Raw genomic sequence first — 25010 nt, forward strand, 5'->3', positions numbered from 1 at the left:
TTATTATGATCTCTGTCACTTTAAATAAGCATGTCTAGGACACAATCATCTTCAGTACTAACACACTCAAGCATCCCTCAGGATTCTTCTTGAAATAGAGGTTTAAAAAACAGAAATTTTCAAATGATGGCTATATACATGATCAGAACCACTACCAACAGTGGTTTTCTGAATTTCTAATATGATGAATTTCTAATATTCTGAACTTCTAATATGACAAACAGCTGCCCAGGAACACATATGCTTTTATTCTACAAATGCAAACTAGACGAGATAAGTGAAAATGATTAAAACAAACAAAATATGTGTCTTCTCTGTTAGTATAGCTCCACCAAAGTTTTTATTTACTTCAATTTATGCTTTTTCTTTCATCTTTCTTCAGACTCTTACACAAACATGATAGACATAAAAATGGCACAAAGCTGCTCTTTTGCTGATAAATTTAAGCCAAACAAACAAACAAATAAAACTCATACACCTATCAGTCAAATAATCTGTCATTCCTTTATGTTCTTCTTATTAATGAAAGAAATACACCAGTGCAACCAAGCTAACTATCCCAAAGACACCAAAATTACATACCATTGGCTTGGCTGTTTAATTTCACTTTACCTAAATTATTAGTTGAAGAGTAACAGAGAGATAGCAAATGCCAATAAGAGTTATAAACCAAATAATATAACCAAATAATATAATTTACAAGCAGCAATTGGTTAAGTGATTCTGTTGCTCAAACTATCACATCTGACTGAAATCAATCTCCTTTAAATTTACCCCACAGCAGGCTCAGATTTTGCAATTACCCTTCTACATACTGGGAATTTGCTGGATCCTGTGGACAACGACAAAGGCATCAGACAGCCCCACTTTCACTGGGTGATTGGTCGAACTTATCTGTGTGACTAAGACAGGAATCTGGAAAAGAAAAAGCAGATTGCTATGTGTTAGATTTGAATTTCATTTAGGGGTGGGGGCGGGGAGCATGATCATCCTATTTACTGGATAAAATCAAGTGATGAAGATGAAGGACCAGGGAGAGAGCCAGCGGGAAATATTACAGAAGAAAGGCATACAGTACCAACACATAACATCTGTTTAGTGCTTTTGATGGGTTAAAGTGACAGGAGAGTTCCTGGTCCTATAGACAGCTGCTTGAGGATGAAAGTAAATAGATTCTCAGAGAATCTAACTGATGCTGAATGCTGAAAACTCATCACATGGATAGGTGCACCATGAATACATTTAGTGCTGGCTGTCATTTCAGGAATAGAGACTCTTTTGTATCGTTTGTTTTCCTAAAATACTTTATATTACTTTTCATGGCTTTTTTAAAAAAAATCCTTGTTTACAAGTGGCCTTATACATATAAAACCCAGAGAAGGACAAGTAAGTGCACTGCTAAATATATATTTAACAATATCATTGCTGATTAATAGATAGTGAAACTTGGCAAGTGTTAATGGATGCTGAACTTCACTATTCTGATTGAAGCCTATATGGAAAACTTATGAATTATTATGGGTCATCTCAAGGTAACATTTCCTAAATTTAAACCTCAGTGGAACCCAAATCTGAATATGACAAACATTTTTAACATTTACAGTTTAAAAAAATTAAAACACATTGAGAATATATGAAATAGTTACAAATGAGACAAACTCTTAGAGCCAATTTTTCTAGATTTAGAAAAGAATCATTGGAGATATGATTACTATCTTTACTACCAGTTTTATAGACATAAAAATGGGCATGAAACCATCTGCAATAAATAAAGGGCCAAGAAACAACAAGGGAAGGATAAATGTACCAACAAATCTTAAGGTGGAATGAGCAGACCGTGGGCCATCTGTGGATAATTCATTTAAGACTGTATTAGATCAGACCTTGTTGTATAAACCATAATAAATAGCACAGAAATGAGAAGCAAGGAGAATAACTTGGGTAGAAGTTATAATAAGGGCTGAACTACTTACTTTTGTCCATGACATCACGAAATTGTGAAAAGGCTATTTTGTTGAAATTAACCAATAAAGAGGAAATTTTAATGTATCTGAAATTTATGGAATTATCTCAAAACAAGTAAAAGCAAGATGACATTTTCTCTTTATGTACTAAATTAGTCTGTTCTTTTTTTTAAGGTTTTATTTATTTATTTGTCAGAGAGAGAAAGAGAGAGAGAGAGCGCGCATACAAGAGGGGGAGTGGGGCAGAGGGAGAAGCAGGTTCCCTGCTGAGCAAGGAGCCCCATGTGGGACTCAATCCCAAGACCCTAGGATCATGACCTGAGCCAAAGGCAGACACTTAACCAACTGAGCCACCCAGGCGTCCCTAAATTAGTCTGTTCTTAAACAATATTATGGTATTGCCAATTTTATATCAGTATGGCCAGTTCTTAACCAGCATTAAGAAGTATTCTGATGGGGCACCTGGGTGGCTCAGCCAGTTAAGTGTCCAACTCTTGATTTCTGCTCAGGTCATGATCTCAGGATTGTGAAATTGAGCCCTGAGACCAGCTCACACTCAGCGTGTAGTCTGCTTGTCTCTCTCCCTCTTCCCCTCTGCTTTCTCTCTCTGTAAAATAAATAAATAAAAATATTTTTTCTTTTAAAAAAGTATTCTGATATTTGGACAACAGAAAAAAATAAAACAAAGTCAACATTTCTGTCCCTAAAGGTTCATTTACTAAATGAAACTCTGACATACTTTATTTAGTGATTACTAAGCCATACTCAATATCAATATATGTAATTCCTTTTCTTAGTGGACATTATACGATTACCCAGTCTTATATACAATGTTGAGAAAGAAATGTTAATATAAGTGTAATTTATATTTAAGACAAACATATAGGGGCGCCTGGGTGGCTTAGTTGGTTAAGCAACTGCCTCTGGCTGGGGTCATGACCTGGGGTCATGACCCTGGGATCGGGCCCCCCCTCACACTCTCTGCTCAGCAGGGACTCTGTTTTCCTTTCTCCCTCTGCCCCTCCCCCCTGCTTGTGCTCTCTCTCTCAAATAAATAAATAAAAATCTTAAGACAGACTTATAATTAAAGAAGAAAAGACAAAAAAATTAGAAAAAACATAGATAATATTTCCAATTCCAGTTATATTTTATATATCCTAATAAGACAAAGTCACAATTGCTAAATAACATTATTCATACATGCCTGATCAAGAGTAAGTATGAAAGCTTTGCTAACTTGTATTCGTCACTTGCTTTCATTCTCCAACATCTGTGACTGCAATTTTCCTCTGCAAGGTGAGATACATTTTACCAGATAATTCTGGTGATTGTATTTCTTCTTTTCCCATACTCAAAGCAGAACTTGAGTCTGTATTGCTATCAGTTGGAAATTACTATTATACTACCATGAATATTATATTTTTATACAAGAGCTCGTTTATTGGGTCACATGTTTGGATTCCTGCAGATCTAGTACCATCACTTTCCCTTCTTCACACATTTTCTATTCCACCTCTTCAATTTTTCTTCCTTATCTCTTTCCTCACCTAGCTATCTTTCATTTTGATTTCATTTTCTCCATCTCTTTCCTTCCTTTTACTCCCTTCCTTTGTATTTTGTCTGTAAGTCAAACCCTCTCCTCCTGTGCTTTTTGCCTGTGATGGACTGATTGTACTAACAGCCTCCTTGTATCCATACCCTTTGCCTTGTCACTTTTGGTCCCCTCCCACTTGGACTCTGGCTCAGTAATATGGCAAAGGATGATCACAGCAAACATGAAGCAAAAGAGAGGATTGAAAATGTACTTGCACATTCCACCTCCTTTCTGGGACTCCTGCCAGTTCTATGATGATGCATGCTGTTGGTCTGCTGAAGATATAAGAGAGGCACATGGAGGAACGTTTCCTTTCCAGCAGAGGTCATCTTTGACCAGCTGGCCCTTAGCCAATCGACCAGCTAACAGCTGGCACATGAACGAGCCCTGTTGAGATCAGCAGAGTCCAAACCAGATCAATAGAACTGCCAAGTTGATCCATAGGTATCTTGTGAGAAATACAAAATGGAGTTGTTTTAAGGAACTACATTTTGGGGTGATTTGTTACACAGCAATACTAACCAATACATTTTCTATTAAGATCCTATAGCAAATACAAACTCTCTGGGTATTTCTACATAAAATGAAGAAGGATTCTTCCTCCTAGGTTTTAGGGAATCAGATAAATATCTTCTTTACTTCTAGGTACAATTAAACTTGAAAGATGAGACTGTTCCAGTAGAAAAGTTTCATTTTCTGCATCCTGCTTTCACTCTTCTATCTCTCTTTTATTTCCTAGTTTATGCTTTGTCCTCTGGATTCCAGAAAATGAAGACCAATGTGTCTAAGTTACCTAGATTCAGACTCATTTAACCTAAGGAAAATCCACCCAAAATCAAAATGAATAGCCCAACAATGTAGACAGTTTTCTGTCACTGAAAACAATCCCATCATAAATTGGCCAGCCCTTTAGGAAGATAGCTGTAGATGACCTGTAATGACCCTTTCAAGCCTCAGTTGGATGGTTTCACTCTATAAAAAGATTTTGACTTTTCCAAGCTTCAACAAGTACATTGTTAACAAGGGTGAAATACTCTATCTATTTGTAAAGAGAACTGAGGTAGGTAGAAATCATCATCTGCTTCTAAGAGAAACATTTTAACTTGCTGCCAGTTTTCTAGTTATACTTATTCATAGGACAGTGACTTCTGAGGAATGTCTGACAAGCCACTACTACCACAAATATCTCTATTATGCATCTTAGTATAATGTGGAAATATAAAGTAAAAAATAAATCTCTGAGAATATTATTTACTATATAAAAATTATTTTCCCTAAAAGGCATATACACTCTAGATGCTCTTTGATAAGATAGAATTCATTCACTCATTTGCTAGATATTAACTAAATATTTTCTGTGTATTATTGTAGGGATTATAGAAGAGAATGGAACAAAGACCCTGCTCTCACTGAGCTTCTATTCTAGAGGGCAGAGATTGACACAAAAACAAGACCATGCAAAAAATAAAGCATGGTGGGAAGTGGTAAGTGTTAAGGAGGAAACTAAAGTGTGGTAAAGAGAGAGCAGGGGTTGCGGGCCTCCTTAAGAGGAGTCACAGAAAGTTTCTGTGATGAAATGACTTTTCTGTAGTCATGAGCTTGCCATGTGGATATTTGAGAAAAACTCTGAGTAGAAGGACCAGTACAGGCAAAGGCTTTGACTTAATTGTTTTTAGTGTCTTTCAGAATTAAAAGATTATCACTGGATAAGGAGGAGTAAATAAGATTGTCAAAGGAGATGAGAGGTGGTGGGGGCAGATCATAGGGAGCATTCATTCCCCGCAAGCCATGGCAATGACTGAATTTGATTTCGTGTTGTACAGTGAAGATTTAGAGAGTTTTGAACAGAGGAAGTATGTTCTCTTACATCTGAAAAAGATCGCCCTGGCTGCTGTATGATCAAGACTGTAGGGGGCAAGGGGAGACAGAGAAGCTAATTAGGAAGGTATCACAGTTGTCTGGAAAAGAGATGGGTGGCTTGGACTACACTAGAGTGATACATGTAGGAGGTGGAAGTGATGGAAAGATGGGTTCCAGATGAATTGTGAAGGCACTGCTATGAAGCCATGCCATGGATCTGAGGAGGGTGGGAGAAGGAGGAGAGCCAATGACGTCACCACGGCCTTGGTCTCAGTAGCAGGAAGAATGGCATTGAGCTCTTCATCGGGTCCACTGTGTTGTACACCTGCAGGGGGGCTTTCCCACTGCAGGCCATGAGAAAGGAGTTGTCTGTCCATGTGGAGGGCCACGTGGGCAGCACTGGAAAAGAGTACCGAAATGCCCAGAGATGGACAAGATGAGAAGTGGAAGGTTTGGGAAAGGATGATTTTATGGCAGTACCACTGGCCTCAAATGCTTTTCTTTTAAAATTTTATAGAGTTCATGGATACAAGCATGATTTTCTAAAACTGGGGTCTTTTATTATATATTTTATTAAATATTAAAATGAAAATGTACAAGAAGCTCTTAGTTCCCTACATTTTCCAAGAAGGCACCCAAGCCGTTTATGAAACAATTGCATATCAGGTTTGGAAAACACTACTTTTGGCAACTGAATTAAATGCTTCATATTGTAAAAGATTAATGAGGAAAAGATGAACAAGTCCAGGCTTTCTCATAGATTTCTTTCAGAAATAGTCTGCCTCTTTCCACCTGAGATTGCCATATATCCTTTTTACCTTGCGTTCTTGGACTGTAATCTTTTTATTTCCAGACATCAAAGGCATGGGGCTGTTCTCTGAAAAGATCGTTCATCCTCTCACTTACTGCAGGTAAGGAATTGGGCTGTGTCAGCTCTCTGTGAGCAAGTCAGACCAGTCTGCAGAATTCCAGGAGAGTATTTAATTAGAGACCACTATGATGAATCAGGAGGATTGTTAAAAGTCACATTTAACTTGAATTACTTTGACCAGTAGCAACAAAGCTATTGTGTGTGGGGGTGTCTGTCTGTGTATAAATAAACCATCTAGAATTATAGCCAATATCACACAAAATTAGCATAAGAAAGGGTCTGTCATATTGTCAGAGTCATCTATTCTATAAAAGACAAGGATATGAAGTATTTAAGTCAGAGAAGCTATGGCCAATGAGGATGTCCAAGCATGAAAACACTAAAAATTTTGCTTTATGGGAAGCTATATATTTTTTTTATCCCTTCTACAAATTTCTAGTCATTCTCAAAATATTTCCTAAGTTAGTTCCTGGGGTTTTTAGGAAGCCATTCTGAAATAGTATCAACTCTAAACTATAAAGGCTTTTTTTTTTTAAGAAAAAAAGAAATGTAGCTTCATTATTTCCAAGTGCCTATAATATTTGCCTTTTTATGATTGAAGCAAAGCTAAATTTTCACTCGGCCTCTGTATGATTTGTATTGAATCAGAAATTTCTGAGAATGAGTTTTACAATTACATTCATTCCACAGATAGTTACAGAAAAGGAACATTATTAACACCAGCTAAAATAGCTTCCATTTCAGCTTACACAAGCATTTATAAATTCTTTTTTTAGGTGTTTTAATTTTTATTCCATTTTACAGGACACAGAGAAGTTTATTATTTAAGTAAGCATAAATTTTTCTATAAGTGATATAGTGAAGCAAATGAAGTATAGACACAGAAAGGAGTTGCAATAAGCAGACGAAATTAAGGCAGGAAAAAATATTAGGGACGGGCCAAGGTAAGGCAGAGCACATTAGTCTTCAAGCAAAGGTTCAGAGACAAAAGCTGCTCTCTCTTCCATGCCGTGGTGTCATTCTCCAGGACACAGGGGCCCAACATGACCATAAAACGTGAAGTTTTACGTCTGTCTCTAGAACAGTTGGGGAGGTAACAGCATGCTGCTTGAGTCAGAAGTAATGGGACTTTATTTTCCTCTCTCTTCTGCACTGCAAACCTCGCCAAAACATTCATTTGTTTCCATTATGGACCCAGCTATTTATCTAATAGGCGGCATGGCATCTCAGCAAGGGCTTGATTGTGTAGTGTGTGTTCCAAAGTATGAATCACATGCCTATCACTGGAGAAGAATTACTCTAAACTCATTTTTGTTCACTCACTAATCAGCAACATGGTGTCAAGTAGGTTAATATATATACATTTAAGAAAACCCAAAGCTTACTATTTTACCTATTCTCACCTGCATTCAACCTTTAACTTCCTACCTCATCATCTTTAAATGTCAGATCTGGCTTCTGTGTTACTTAGTAAGGCATCCAATTATAAGGAGTCATGCTTTTCTTTATTACTATCAAAACAACACATAAAGTCCTCAGTATTACTGCTTAGTTTTCTGAAAACTACATTCGAACAGAAAGGCTTTCAATTAAATTTGACAGTATAAAAATCCATTTGCTTTCCTGAATATTGTTAACATTTTGCACAATTATTTTAATCCCTGTTTAGCTTACAGTTATGAAACTCCTTTCATATGCCAGGTATTGAGCACTTGATGGTATGAAAGCAAAGGAGAGCCATAAGCCAAAGATATGTTCTTAATGTCCCTCTATACCCCATCTCCATAATCATAGCCTATAGAGAATCTGGAAGCAGACAACAACATACAGCTGATAAGTAAGGACAGCCCCTCTATTAAAAGAGGAGTTTCAAACTGAATCTTGACATAACTAGTGCTAGCCTGGGGTAAGAAAGAAGAAACAGCTGTGGGAGAAACTGGAGGAAACATACCCTGAGTACACTTCCCAGCCAGCTGTTGCTAAGACATGCAGAGCAAGTGATTGAAGGCTTCTGATTTCTCAAGGGGCAATGCAAATCTGTATTTTTATTTAAAACCCTCTGATATCTAAATGCTGGCAACATATCCATTTTACAAACACACACACACACACACACACACACACAATCACTGTGACCTCTGATTTAAAGATAGCCCCCGACTGAATTAACAACTAGAGTTGGAGCTTGATATAAAATAAGACAATGAGGCAGATGTCTGTCTGAAGAAGGCTGTGCAACGGGCTCAAGACAGTAAAACTATGGTGGGAACTTTATCTGGGCCTACAGATAAGACGACGGAGCTTGTCTACACAAGGGGAAAAGAGCGGGGATTGGGAAACTCCTTGGGCTTGGAAAGACATGAGGAATGCACAGACCTTTCACCTCAAGGAGGGACAAAAGAGCTCTATGGTCAGTCGTAGAGCATGAGAGCAGGGAGACAGGATGTGGCTTGATATAGGCAAGAACAACCTCCCAATGACCTCTCAGGGATGAAAGGTAAGAAGGGCTTCAAGGAGAAAGTGCACCATAAAGATCAAATACATTCACCATGAAAACATAACAGCTAGGGGCAGGGCCAGCATTAGAAGAAGTTTCTGTTTCTTTTTTCTTTTTTAAAGATTTACTTATTTATTTCAAAGAGAGAGAGAGAGCACATAAGTAGGGGGAGGGGCAAAGGGAGAGAGAGGATCTTCAAGCACTCTCCACTAAGCGTGGAGTCTAATGTGAGGCTCAATCCCATGACCCTGAGATCATGACCTGAGCTGAAATCAAGAGTTGGACGCTTAACCGACTGAGCCACCAGGCGCCCCAAAGTTCTGCTTCTAAAATTGTTTCTTCTAGGTAGACCCTTCTACCTTTGCGACTTTTTTATTTATTTATTTATAAATAAATTTGTTATTGGAGCACTACAAAGGGAAGATGGTTCAATTTGTCATTTTCTTACACTGTGGAAAGCAAAAAGAAATTAAAGCATCAGGAGCTTTTATATGTGATATAACTAAAAAAATTAAAATACACCCACCAATGCAAATAAATTAGATCTTAAGTAAAGGCATGTAGATACAATTTTATATTTCATGTATTTAAAATATGGCAAACATAATAATGTAAAATCATCTGTGTCTACATATTCTTTAGAATGATTTCTTGAGACTTTATAGTCAGCATTTTATGTCATCTGGGTTTTCTCAACCTTGCATCATAAATTTATTAAATAAATGTTATTTGAATATAAATATATAGGTATATATTTCATTTGTATATGTATACATGTGTAATTCTATGTAATTCTACTGGTACAACTATAAAGTTTTTTGGATGCATATATATTATATAAACACATGTCCGACATTCTCACAGAACAATAGTCATAAAGGCAAAAAACTTCATATCAATGGCAAATGTTTCACTGCTCAGTTCTTTTTGGGTTTCTCTTATTCTCTTGAATTATTTTTTTCCATAAGTTCTACAAGCTCAGCAAGTTTCATCTTTCAATACTTTCAGGATGATTACCATGAATTAAGAAGCATTACAGTTTAAATAAGAGAAATAGTCTTAAAAGAAATTTCAAAAATGGATTAAGGGTGCCATTTAAACCTATACTCAATTGGCAATGGTGATTTATTAACTATGCATTCTTCCACAGAAACAGTGGATGTTACACTAAGGTACATTAAGTTTAAATACTTAAATGGTAAAATAGATTAGAAAGTGTTTTTACTTAATAAACAATAAAGTTCCTCTATCCTGACCTCCTCTAAAATTTGGTGAAAGAGATAGTGAGGTATTCAATCAAGAAAATGGATAGAATAGGCTGACTCGCAGGTAGGGTATACATTCCCTATGATTTCCCCCTGCTGCCATATAGAAGGACTAAATGACTTTTTTTTTTAAATTGTGTTGTCTGAAATTGATGACTACCCTGTCCCTCCCATGAGCTGGTTAAAAGAAAATAACCAAAGCTGCAAGAAAAACAAAGAGAATCACATCCTTCCCTAGTTTGTATCTAAAGTAACAATAAATTCAAAATACATGAGAAGAAATAATGCAATAAATTCAAAATACAAAAGAGAAACACAAGTCAGAGGAAATGCAACTTCTGAAATATGATGGTATACTAGGAAAGACAGCATCAAGATTGTAAGAAATCTGATTTCAAACCCCTAATGTTTTTGGAATGAAATCTATGAATAGGTAGATACCTTGTTACATTATCCATGGTCCCAAATTTTAGGTCTATATCTACTGTAATCAAGCAAACAAGCATCATTATTCAATAGTAACTAAAAATAATAAAAAGAATATGGGCTCTAGGTCACAGCTGGTTATTAACAGAATAGGAAATGGGAATATGATTTTCCAAATTCCATTTGTTTAAGAAAGGGTGCATGTTTTATTTTTTATAATTTTTTTTAACTATGTACAACCTCTTTTCATTTTTTTAAAGATTAATGAAATAAATAAGATAAATGCTATGGAAAGGCAAACCATTCTTACCTGTGCTCTCAAGGAGGTTATAGTACAATAATGACTAGCTAGGAAAGACTGTCCAAGATATTGAAGTTAGTGAAGCAGTTCAGTCATTCCTGTTTTTTTTTTTTTTAAGATTTATTTATTTATTTTAGAGAGAGAGAGTGCATGAGAGCAGGGGGGAGGGGTAAAGGGAGAGAAAGAGAGAAATTTAAGCAGACTTCTTGCTGAGCATGGGCCTGATACAGGGCTTGACAGGGGGCTCAATCTCATGACCGAGGTCAGGACCCAGAGATCACAATTGATCTCTGAGCAGAAACCCAGTCAGACGCTTAACTGACTGTACCATCCAGGTGCCCACAGTTCAGTTATTTCTTGAAAAGGAGGTTTGGAGGGAGGCACTACAGTACAGTGATTAGGTCAACAGACTTTGGAGTTATATTCCCTTGGATGAATCTTTGTTTAATAATTTTGAGAAAGTTACTGAACCTCTCTGGGTGTTTCAGTTTCCCTCTCCATAAATGATAAAAGCAACTACCTCTTTTTTTTGGTGAGAATTATATGAGATAAATTTTAAGCACTTAGGTCACTGCCTGGCATATATGGAGAGCTCAATAAATGCTAGATTGTATCAAATTAGGAGATGGTTATTAAAAGTGAATGGGACTTCTGGCTATGGCAGACAAACTTGTAAAACCATTTCTCCTACTGAGATCAAGCAGGAAAGATAAATAACATATGGAAAGCACCTGTTGAAGGCATCAGGTGGCTATCAAAGAGCAAAGACTTGAAAAGCCAAGATTCCAGAGAAAGGAAATCACAGAAGTGAATGCAATACCACTTTCCTATCAAGGCACTTGGCAATTTACAAGCAAGATTTAGAGACTGAGAAACTGAACAGAACTTCACACAGTCTCACAGAGCTAAGGAAAACATAGGGGTTCAGGGCCATTAAGGCAAAAGGTCCTGTAGTAAAACCCAGGCCTGGGTGGAGATTCCTGAAGGACTACTTTCTAAGAGCAAGTGCTAACCAGAAATATACCAGTCTTTATAAGAACTGATGCTCAACTTTGAATGAGCTTAGCCCTGACAGTATTAAAATAATCTCTTCCATCCTACCTGCCAAACAGAAAAAGTAAACCCTCACTGGAGGAAGAAAACATCATCCACAACCTCAAAGTATTTTTTAGCAGTTTGTAAACAATGCCCAACATTCGATCAAAAATTATCTGGCATGCAAGGAAACAGGACCAATAAATGAAAATCTAGAGGAAAAGAAAAAAAAAAAACACATGATAGAAACAGACCCACAGGGAAATTAGATATTAGTTATCAGCCATAAACTTTAAAGGAGCTGTTATTAATACATTAAGGAAATAGAGGGCAAAATGGTTAATTTTATAAGGTAATTAAATCTATGCACAAGACACAAATGGATACTATGACACTGGAAAACGCATTAAAGTGAACAGTTGGTAATCTGACATAAAACTAAGAAAATGACAATATGCTTTTTGGGCTTTCTCTTCATCCTAAGTAAATGGTATCTTCGAAGTGAACTAAAATAAACAGCTGTGTAACAATGGGGAACTATAACTTAAAACAGAATTTTAAATCTTTGGTTCAATAATACAGAGATACAACCTCAGGAGAGATAACTTATTCATTTAAAGGAATCTGAGCCTCCACTACTCCTCTCACCAGTATGGCTAGAAGAATATTGGGATTTTGATGAGGGAACAGTGAATGCCCTGAATAAATCTGTATTCACTCTTATTTTAAACAGCAGAAGTACTCTCCTATCTCAATCCTATTATGAGCAAAATTGTTATAAGTACAAATGTATGTTCTAATTTTGACCATTATTGATCTAGTTTGCACTGTGAAAAATTATACTGTTGGAGAAATTTCTGTATGAGGAACATGGCAGAGTTGAAGGTCATCTGAGTGGTTAGTATGGGCAGTTGGCACAGAAAGAGTTACTAAAAGAAACATAATTATCTACTGGAATAAATCACTTGAGGGAAATAAAAATGAAATTTGTCAATAAGTTTATTCAATGCATTACTAATTTTACTCTACAATTAAACCAAGTGCTCTATTGGTAGTTTCTGCATACATCAGATTTTTTTTTCTCACTCAAATAAAATAAAATAAAACAAAGCTGGCATTAGCCAGTTAGAAGCAACTAGGTATAGAAAGAATTGTACTTAGTTCCCTATCTATAATGTTGGTTCTGCAAATTTAACCTGGACAAGAGCACAAAATTATACTCTTTATTATGTCCTTATGATTTCGCTAGCTCTATAACTCAACTAAGAATACTTCTACCTGTATGAGATTGTAATTGTATCATATACTGGAGTTAGATAAAAAGATTATTAAACACCAAACATTAGCCAATATTTATTAAAAAACAAATGAGAAATATATTTGTGAATCGGTATACATAATCTCCTTCGGAAAGAAAAAAATAATGTTGAGGTACCTTGGCATCACCAAATTAGAGCCTTTAGTCCCGGATTTGTCCTTAACTAGCTCTGTGACCTCAAGCATGTCATTTAACCTTTCTGATGCAGTCTGCTTAGCCATAAAATAAAGATAATTGTGATATGATCTAATTCCATAATTAAGCTACCTTCATGTGCCAGTGCCTTTATGGATATTAAGAATATGAGATATCACTGAAGAACAGAAAACTATACTGTATGTGAAAGCACTTTGTCAAGGATAATACATTATACAAACAACTAACTATTTTATGCTATTGTGATCATAAATGTTTTTTCTAGAAGTGTCAGAAGCATCTAGCTTTCTCCTCAAATGCAAGGGAACCCTTACTAAGTACCAAATTTTACACATAGAAATTTGCATCAGCAAAATAAAATACATGACAATTATTGGGAAAAAATTAAGGTAGAATATGAAATAAAAAGCTGCTTTCTAACCAGAACAGAGAAAGGACAGTAAGGCCAATAATAAAGTAATGACTTGCTTAGAACTCTGAGTTCAGGAGGACTAGTGTTCAATAGGATAATGGTCTGGAAATATAAAGAAAGTGTTAAAATTGCCTATCAGTCTAATATTCCCCATGACAAAACAGGAAAATCATAGTGGAAAATTTTTCTTTGATTATAATAAAGAAAAAAAAACATTTAAAAAATACCAAATCCACTACAAAGAAGGAATAGGAAAAATGAACTGCTACTCTGCAATGCGAGACACCCACTGAGAACAGTATACATAAAGATGATGATTTTTATAATATAGACTAGAAAGAGAGACCACAATAAAAAAAACAACAACAACAAACTTCTGTTTTGAAAAGCCTACAGTTAGTGAGATTTAAGACCCTAGACTTACTGACCCTACATCTTTCCAGAAACCTTACCACTGCTGGTTAAAATAGTTGAAAATTAACATTCTATAATGATATTCTGCAGTGTCAGGATTACACTAGATTATTATGAAAACTAAAAATGAATGAGTCCCTTTGAGATATATTCTCCCAGCTTGCAACTAAGGTGATACAAGAATATGATGGGCTATGATATCAAAACATAGCTGTGGATAAAGAAGCACCAAGCAGACCAGATTCTATGTTTTATTTTATTTATATTATTGCCCCAAGTAAGCGATTAATTCCACATGGAAGAATTCTTCAAAGAAGTGGAAATATTTAAAATAAAAAGCTGACCTAGTTAATTGAAATAAAACTATCCCTCACTTTATAGAAAAGATGTATCTCAGAAGACTTGACCAAAGTGAATAATTTTTAAGTTGTCAACATCCTTTTAATAGTCAAGGATTCATTTGCTAACAAAAAATAACCCTTCAAATGAGATACTGAGTCTGTATTATTATAAATACCCATTAACCCATGGGTTAATAATGCCCATCATCAATTCACATTGTCAAAATTTCTGTCATGCCTAGTGACTGCCTAAAATATCACATCTACTGTTCCTGGAATTTTATTCTTATATTTGTTTTCTTCCCAAAAAGTTTAGGTTGTCTAATAGACTGTGATTATATTGTCAATAGAGTTTTTAAACTAAACATGCTATTATTCTAATTTAGACATTCTGTAAATTTAGGGCTATAATTTAGTAAATTTCCATTCTTTGTGAATTTGGTAAGATGAAACAAACTATAAGTTTAAATTCCATTATTCTTTCTGTCATTTAGAACTCTAATTAATTTTGCCTATCAGGTTGAAATACACACTGGCCAAAGAGATTGTGGGTCCTGATATGCTCTTGGTATTGGGTCACTGAGCCACACAAGTTTTCACGTATACTAAGACTTTTGCAATTAGAATCAAAACATGTCACAGAAATTGACAAGGCAAAAAGAAACAAAAAATAAATATAATCAGATATAGGAGAGACGTCCTTCCAAGTTGGAAGTGTTTCTTCTTAGAGATATTTCGTTGTAATACCATCAGGATATAATTGTTCAATAATTCTATGAAATTTATCAATCATAATGCCAATGACATCAGAATAAAAAACAAAATCCAAAGAATTAACAATCAGTGCTATATAGTAGATTAAAAAAATTTTTGTATGAAGCAAAAGAAACCAAGACATTAGAAAGTGATATGAGGTTCATGACTGTAAAATGTCCCTTTCTTGACACTTGGAGAAAAAGAGGTCAAGATCAAGGGGAAAGAACATCATCAATACATTACTTACTTCTTTGTATCCAAAGATGATGCGTCCATCCATGAGGAGGGTTGCCTGGAATGTGAAGCTTCCCAGGTTGTAATTATCCTGGAGATGCACGTGGTCCCACTGGACAACAAGTGCTGTGCCTATAAACCCCATTGAAACAGAAGAAATGCATTGATAAATATATATCAATCAATTCTGGAGAGAGACTTCACGAAACCATAGATATAGTCTTAAAATCTAGTAGTTGTGCCTCTTGAACTTTATATGGTTAATTGGAATTCTGTTATTGAAATAGTATTTGGGATATTTTTAAACAATTGAGTATTCTCTAAATATTTAGTAAAATCGAATCTCATATTGAGGTTAATATTGAGCCCAGTATGAGGGAATTTTGCCTTAGGAAGTCCATTAATGTTAATGTGTACTGCCTGCTTAAATTTCTATGAGCCACTTTTAAAATGTAGCCCAAGTGGATTGAATGAACTTCAAATACATCTGACAAATGCTGAGAACACATTCAGAAAGCTAGAATCACTTATAAAAGACCTGAAAATGTCTCTTCGATATTTAGAATTATACTCTTCCAAGCTGAAAAAAATTCCTTCAGCACTAATGGGAATTTTCTTCTCTGGTTCACAATGCCTGCATTTCTGTCTTTGTTGTATTGCTTCAAGGAGGCTGCAAGGCAGCTTAAAGGGCCCCAAGCAAAGATTTCTGAAGCCCCCTTGAAGTACACTGGGATGAATGAATCTTCAGTGCTATGTATCATATTCTGATGAGTCAACCTGCCAGAATTAACTATAAAACTATTAACATGAAATGTGAACTGAAATAGTTTAATTGCCACTGATGAGAAGTCATAGTTTTGTTTTAAATGACATTGTTTATTTTCTATTTTTTTTTTTTCTAAAAAATGAGCAGCTAAGACTTTTGCTTAGCTCTAAGTTTTGGATATTTTGGTTGGTTAAAATAAATGTTTACATTCTGTGAAAAATGTTTCACAGAAATGAAAAATGTTTTACAGAAAATGAAATTCACAGAACTAAAAGAGATAAACTTAACTCCCAGGTTGATTAAAATTGATTAAATTAGGAAAAACAAAAACAAAAAACCCTCAAGATTGTATGACAGAGAGCTTCTGTCTGGGTTAGTGAAGATGTGGCGTTGCTGGGAGAGTAGTGTGCCCAGGGAGGGCATGCAAGCTCCACACCTCTCCCCACATGTCTTGCCCTATGCACTTCTTCCATCCGACTGCTCATGAGTTAATCCCTGTACCTGACTGATGTAAAACAGAATACTGTCTTCACTGTGTTTTTGAGTTCAACATAATGCTGAGAGCTTTTGACCAAGATGGTGACATGGGAGGCTTCTGAATTTCCCTCCTTCCATGGACACACCCAATGTACACACAGAGCTACATACAGAGCAATTTCCTCTGAGAGAAATCTAAAAAATAGCCAAGTAACTGCTAGAATTTGGGCAACTGAGAAAATACCCACATTGAAACTGCATGCATCTAGCTGCTGTGATCCTCTCTGAAACCCAAAAGAGCCAGTGGGCACTTCCCCCACCTTCTTCCTTTTGCTCACTCTGACAATAAAAACAGGCCGCCAACATCCTTCTGGAAAGGAGCTTGCACATGTCTGGCACCCAGCTTTTGTTGCTGCCACCTGAGAGACAGGTCCCCAGATCACCTGGTTCTGATAGACAACTGGATTTGCATTTACAAGTCCCACAGGACTGTAGCAGACAAGGAAGCAACAGGTATGCCCATGAGTACTTGCCATAGCTATGCCCCTAGGGCTCAGCAGAGAGGCAGCAGGCAAAAATGCCCATCTTTCCCTGGAAGGGGTGTGACTATGTACTTTATAAGCTGTAGCATGAGGGTCTGGCTTCTAATTAGTCCATTTAGCTGCTGACTATTATCCTCCCCAGGACCCAAAAGAGCCAATGACCACTTCCTCCACCATCTCTCTCTGGCTAACTTCAACAATAAAACCAAGTTGCCAGTATCTACCTTCAAAGAACTTGTCCATACATCTAGTGTCCTCACTTTTATAGCTCCATCCAAGTTTTAGGCAGCCAAATCACCTTGCTATAGCAAGATGATAGCCAATGAGGCTTGTATTCACAAATCCTAGAGGATTATAGCAAATAAACAGTTTTTAAATGGGCAAAGGAGCACCCCCTTATGGCTAGTAGAGAGACCAGGCAAAAATGCCTATCTCCCAGTTTCCCCCCAGAAGGAGTTTGACTGCATACTTTCTTAGCTGCTGCCTGAGGGTCTGGCTCCAGATCAACCCCACATATAGGTGTTGACTATGATCATTCCCTTTGACACACTGATGGGTCTTGGCATACTCTCAACTACTGGGAACCACTAAGAACAAAACAGTATCATAGAGATTTAAGAGACATAGATAATCATAGAGATTTAAGAGACAACCAGGAGCTCAGTCTAGGCTTATTGATGCAGTTTGTGTCCTACATAAGCCACTCTGAAAAGACTGGATAAGGTGGCTATTTTATCTAATGTGCAGAAACTAAGAGAGTCAAGAAAAATGAAAAACAACAACAACAACAACAACAACAAAACCCCAAAACAGGGAAATATGTTCCAAACAAAAGAACAAGCGAAATCTCCAGAAACCAATCTTAATGAAACATCAGTAAGTTAATTTACCTCATAAAAATGCTCATTGAAGTTACAAGAGTAATACATGAACAAAGTGAGAATTTCAACAGATATAGAAAGCATAAAAAGTACTAAATACAAATCAAAGAGATGAAGAATACAATACTGACCTGAAAATTTTAATAGAATGATTCAACAACAGACTAGATCAAGTAGAAGAAAGGAACAATGTACTCGAAGACAGTGCAGTGGAATTCACCCAGTCAAAAAACAAAAAGAAAAAAGAGTGAAGATAGCTTATGGGACATATGGGACACCATCAAGTGGACTGATGTTCCTATTATAGGAATCTCAGAAAGAGAAGAGAGAAAGAAAGGGGAAGAAAGCTTGTTCAAAGAAATAATGGCTGAAAACTTCCTTACCTGTAGAAATAAATAGACATCCAGATCCAGGAAGCCCCCAAATACCAAATAAGATGAATCAAAGGAGACTATCATTTAGACACACTATAATTAAATTATCAGAAGTTGAAAACAAAGAATCTTAAAAGCAGCAAGAGAAAAGCAACTTACTCCTTATAAAGGAACCTCCATAAAACAATTAGAAGATTTTTCAACAGAAACATTGCAGGCCAGAGTGAATAGGATGAGATATTCAAGGTGCTAATAGAAAGGAAAAAAACTGCCAACTAAGAGTACTCTACCAAAAAAATTTGCCTTTCAGAATTGGCAGAGAAATGGAGTCTTCCATACAAGCAAAAACTGAAGGAGTTCATCACAACTAGACCAGCTTTATAAGAAATGTTAAAGGGAGTTCTTTAGGCTGAAATGAAAGGATACAAATAAGTAATAGGAATTATATGAAAATATAAAACTCACTGGGGTAAAGGTAAATATATAGTTAATTAAGAATATTCTAATATTGTTGGGGCGCCTGGGTGGCTCAGTCGTTACGCATCTGCCTTCGGCTCAGGTCATGATCCCGGAGTCCCAGGATCGAGCCCCGCATCGGGCTCCCTGCTCCGTGGGGAGCCTGCTTCTCCCTCTCCCACTCCCTCTGCTTGTGTTCCCTCTCTTGCTGAGTCTCTCTCTGTCAAATAAATAAATTAAAAAAAAAAAAAGAATATTCTAATATTGTAACAGTAATGGGTAAATCACTAATAACTCATGTATAAAGGTTAAAAGACAAAAGCATAAAAAAGAACTATAGTAACTTGTTAATGGATACACAATAGAAAAAGTTGTAAACTGTGACATCAAAAACATAAAATGTGGTGGAGGGTATAAAATATAGAGCTATTGTATGAGTTTGAGTTAGTCATTATTGGCTTAAAATAGATTGTATAAATATAAGGTGTTTTATATAAGCCTTATGGAAACCACAAAACAAAAGCCTATAGTAGAAACACAGAAGATGGAGTAGAAGGAATCTAAGCATAGAGCTACAGAAAATGATCAAATCACAGAGGAAAAGAGCAAGAGAGGAAGAAAGGAAAAAAGGAACTACAAAACAGCCAGAAGACTACTACCAAAATGACAACAGTAAATCCATACCTATCAATGGTTATTTTAATTGTAGATGGACTTAAATTCTCCAATCAAAAGTCATAGAGTGAAAAAAAAAAAAAAGAGTGGCCGAAGAGATAAAAAAGAACAAAAAGACTATTATATATGCTGCTTATAGGAGACACACTTTAGTTTTAAGGACACAGGTAGATCGAAAGTGTAATTATGGAAGACAATATTCCATGCAAATGGAAACCAAAAGAAAGCAGGGATAGATAGAATTATATTAGATATTATAGACTTTAAGCCAAAACCTGTAACAAAAGGCAAAGGAGATCATTATATAATGATAAATGGGTCAATTCATTAAGAGGATATAACAATTGCAAAAATTTATGCACCCACATAAGAGCAGCTAAATATATAAAGCAGATATTAACAGATCTGAAGGCAGAAATAAACAGCAAAGCAGTAATAGTAGGGAACTTCATATCCCACTTTCAACAATGGACAGATCATCCAGTCAGAAAATCAATAAGGAAACATTGGACTTAAACTACTTGTTAGACTAGATAGACCTAACAGAAATATGCAGAATATGTCATCAAACAGTAGCAGAATATACATTCTACTCAAGTGCACATGGAACATTCCCCAGGACAGATCATATGTTTGGCCACAGGACAAGTCTTAACAAATTTATGAAGACTGAAATTATATCATTCACGTTTTTTGACCAAAATGGTATGAGACTAGAAATTACAAGCAGAAGGAAAACTAGAAAATTCACAAATATGTGGAAGTTAAAAAACATCTTCCTGAATAACCAATGAGTCAAAGAAGAAATCAAAAGGAAATTCTAAAAATACCTTGAGATAAATAAAAATGGAAACACAACATATCAAAACTTATGGGATGCAGCAAAAGCAGTTCTAAGAGGAAAATGGATAGCCATAAATGCTTTCATTAAGAAAAAAGAAAGACCTCAAAAAACAACCTAACTTTACACCTTAAGACAGAACTAGAAAAAGAAGAATAAACCAAGCCCAAAGTTAGCAGAAGGAAATAACAAAGATCACAGCAGTAATAAATGAAATGGAGACTCAAAAGAAAATAGGAATGATCAATGAAATAAAGAACTGTTTTTTTAAGATAAAAAAATTGACAAAATTTTAGCTAGACTAAGAAAGAGAAAAGACTCAAATAAATAAAAACAGAAATGAAAGTGGAGGCTTGACTACTGAAAACACAGAAGTACTAAGGATTATAAGAAACTAGTGTGAACAATTATATGCCAACACACTGGACAACTTAGAAGAAATATATAAATTCCTAGAAACATACCACTAATCAAGACTGAATCATGAAGGAATAGAAAACCTAAACAGACCAATTACTAGTAAGGAGATTGAATCAGTAATTAGAAAAAAGGAGATTGAATCAGTAATTGGAAAAAAAGGAAAGTCCAGGATCAGATGGCTTCACTGGGGAGTCCTAGCAAACATTTAAAAAAAGAATTAGTAGAGGGGGAGACAAACCATGAGAGACAATGGACTCTGAAAAACAAACTGAGGGTTCTAGAGGGGAGGGGGGTGGGAGGATGGGTTAGCCTGGTGGTGGGTATTGAGGAGGGCACATTCTGCATGGAGCACAGGGTGTTATGAACAAACAATGAATCATGGAACACTATATCTAAAACTAATGATGTAATGTATGGGGATTAACATAAGAATAAAAAAAAAAAAAGAATTAGTAGCAATCCTTATTAGAAGAAAAAATACTTCCAAGTTTATTTCACAGGACCAGCAGGGTATCAGGGTATCAGCACATTCAAGAAAAGAAACTTACAGAACAATATCCCTGATGAAAATAGATCCAAAAATCTTCAACAAAATATTAGCAAACCAATTCAACAGTACATTAAAAGGTTCATACACCATGATCAAACTGGATTTATTCCTGGGATGCAAGGATAATTCAATATACACATATCAAGCAATGTGATAAACACAGTAATAAAATGAAGGATAAAAATTATATAATTATCCAAATAGATGCAAAAAAATTTTTTGACAAAATTCAATATCATTTCATGATAAAAATGCTTAACAAATTATTGATAGAATGTATCTTAACATAACAAAGTCCATAAATGACAAGCCTGTAGCTAACATCATTCTTAAGAGTGAAAAGTAGAAAGCTTTTCTTCTAAGATCAGGAAAAAGACAAGGATGCCCACTCTCACTATTTTTATCCAATATTGTACTGGAAGTGCTAGCAAGAGAAATTAGTTAAGAAAAAAATAAAAGAAATCCAAATTGGGAAAAATGAAGTAAAATTGTTTCTGTTTGAAGATGGCATAAAATATTTCTATTTTAGGAGAGGGAAGAGGGGATGGGTTAGCCTGGTGATGGGTATTAAAGAGGGCACGTACTGAACGGAGCACTGGGTGTTTATATGCAAACAATGAATCATGGAACACTACATCAAAAACTAATGATGTAATGTATGGTGAGTAACATACATAATAAAATACAAAAAATTAAACAAAAAAATGCAAATAAAGTAAATGCTATTAAAAGAAAAAAAAAGAAAAGAGTGTTGCTTATAATGGCTTCAAAGACAATAAAATACCTAGGAATACATTTAAACAGGAAGATGAAAGATCTGTATGTTGAAAACTATAAGATATTGATGATAGAAATTAAGGAGACACAAATAATGTAAAAATATTCCATATTCATGGACTGGAAGAATTAATATTGTTAAAATGTCATACCACCCAAAGCAATCTACAGATTCAATGCAATCCTTACAAAAATTCTGATGACATTTTTCGCAGATATAAAACAGAATCCTAAAATTTGTATGGAGGCACAAAAGACTCCAAATAGCTAAGCAATTTTGAAAAAGAAAAGCAAAACTGGCAGCATCACACTTTCTGATTTCAAAGTATTACAAAACTTTAGTAATCAAAACAGTATGGTACTGGCATAACAACAGACACCTAGATTAATGGAACATAACAGAGAGCCCAGAAATAAACGTGTTCTTATGTGGTTAATTAATTTTCAATAAAGAAGCCAAGAATACACAATGGAGAAAGGACAGTCTCTTCAATAAATTGTGCTTGGAAAAGTGGAGAACCACACTCAAAAAAGTGAAACTGAACCCCTAAATCACTGTATACAAAAATCAACTCAAAATGGATTAAAGGCTTGATAAGACCTGCAACCGCAAAAGTCCTAGAAGAAAACACAGAGGGTAAGCTCCTCGATATGTCTCAGTAATGATGTTTTTGGATTTAACACCAAAAGGAAAGGCAGCAAGAACAAAAACAACAAGGTGGACTATGTCAAACAAAAAATCTTCTGCACAGCAAAGGAAACCAAGAAAATGAAAAGGCAGCCTATGGAATGGGGAAAAAAATATTTGTAGACCACATATCCCATAACATGGTAATATCCAAAATATGCAAGGAACTGATATAACTAAATAGCAAACAAACAAAAAATGGGAAAGGGACCTAAATAGCCACTTTTCTAAAGGTGATATACACATGGCTAACAGGTATATGAAAAGGTGTTCAACAATACTAGTCTTGAGGGAAATACAAATCAAAAGCACAATGAGATAACACCTCACACCTGTTATGATGTCTATTATCAAAAAGAGAAGAGATAACAAATGTTGGCGAGCATGTGGAGAACAAGAAAACCATGTAGTCTGTTGGAAGTGTAAACTGTCACAGTCACTATGGAAAACAGTATGGAGGTTCCTCAAGAAACTAAAAACAGAACTACAGTATGATCTAGAAGTCCCACTTCAGGGTATATACCAAAGGAAACAAAATCATTTCTCAAAGAGATCTCTGTACTTTCTTGTTCATTGCAGCATTATCCATACTAGCCAAATATGGAAACAACTTAAGTGTTCATCTGCAGATGAATGGATAAAGAACACACACACTGGAATATTATTCAGCCTGCAAAAAGAGTGAAATTGTGCCTCTGTGACCACATAAATGAATTGAAGGGCATTACGCTAAGTGGTGGGGGGTGGGAGGGATGGGGTGGCTGGGTGATAGACATTGGGGAGGGTATGTGCTATGATGAGCGCTGTGAATTGTGTAAGACTGATGAATCACAGACCTGTACCTCTGAAACAAATAATACATTATATGTTAAAAAAAGAAGAAGAAGAAGAAGATAGCAGGAGGGGAAGAATGAAGGGGGGGAAATCGGAAGGGGAGACAAACCTGGAGAGACTATGGACTCTGAGAAACAAACTGAGGATTCTAGATGGGAGGGGGTGTGGGGGGATGGGTTAGCCTGGTGATGGGTATTAAAGAGGGCACGTTCTGCATGGAACACTGGGTGTTATACGCAAACAATGAATCATGGAACACTACATCAAAAACTAGTGATGTAATGTATGGTGATTAACATAACATAATAATAATAATAAAAAGAAAGAAATAAGCAAAACAGAGAAAAGGAAAAACTGCATACTATCACTTATATGTGGGACCTAAAAACAAAACACAACACAGTTGAACTCATAGAAACAGATTTTAGAGTATTGGTTGCCAGGAACTAGGGAATGAAGAAAATAGGAAGAGGGTGGTAAAAGCACACAATCTTTCATTTGCACTACAAATAAGGTCTGAGGATGTAATATATAACCTGGTGACTATAGCTTCTAATACTATATTGTCTAATTGAAATTTTCTGAGAGTAAAACAAGTGTTCTTAACCTGAAAAAAAAGGTAAATATGTGAAATGATGAATGTGTTAATTAACTTCGTGTTGGGGATCCTGTTTCAATGTATAACTATATCAGATTATCACCTTGTACACTTTAATATAGGAATGTGTTTGTTTCTTTGCAGTAAAAATTTAGATGTCAGAAAAAATTTTTTTGAATCTTTTCTTGGTGCTTTTAATCATAGGGAACACCTAACACATACCCTTGCAACAAGTGAAAACCCAAGTCTCTCCTTTTTATGGGCATCTATGTATTTATACTACCATTTTTTAAATATTAGAAAGGCAAGAGGATAATAATAGGCAGGAAACTTCCCATAAGCATAGAAGTACAGGGGTTTCTGATCAGGAAATGCCTCTGAACAGCATTCTCTTTTTCCTTCATGCATGTCTGCAACTCTCAAGCTCTAGCCTCTTCTTTATTCACTAATTTCTATGAGGCACTTTGATGGTACAGAGAAACATGGAATTGGAGGGCAGAAGACCTAGCCTCTGTTCTGTCTCTACTGCTGTTCACATGGCCTTGGACACAACCTTCATGAACCTGTTTGTTCTCCTACAACATGGTGGAGGAGGGCAGAATAATTCTTACTTTCTAGGGATTTCTGCATGAAATACGAGAAAATATAATTACCTCAAATTCTTTGCAAAGCAAGGTCTACATAATT

The 25010-nt window shown here is 35.7% G+C and overlaps 1 protein-coding gene across 1 annotated transcript in view; it reads right to left on the minus strand.

Annotated features, from left to right (window-relative positions):
* Positions 1-25010, minus strand: part of PLXDC2 (plexin domain containing 2) — a 459765-nt gene that overhangs the window by 123350 nt on the left and 311405 nt on the right. The window contains exons 7-8 of the mRNA XM_035021516.1: positions 15458-15576; positions 816-915 (exon numbers count right to left, since the gene is read on the minus strand). Coding sequence (XP_034877407.1) covers positions 816-915; positions 15458-15576 — 219 coding nt within the window. The remainder of the gene's footprint in view (positions 1-815; positions 916-15457; positions 15577-25010) is intronic.

The sequence above is a fragment of the Mirounga leonina genome, unplaced genomic scaffold, assembly GCF_011800145.1.
Source record: "Mirounga leonina isolate KUSES-001 unplaced genomic scaffold, KU_Mleo_1.0 Mir_175, whole genome shotgun sequence".
NCBI classification, from domain to species: Eukaryota; Metazoa; Chordata; class Mammalia; order Carnivora; family Phocidae; genus Mirounga; species Mirounga leonina.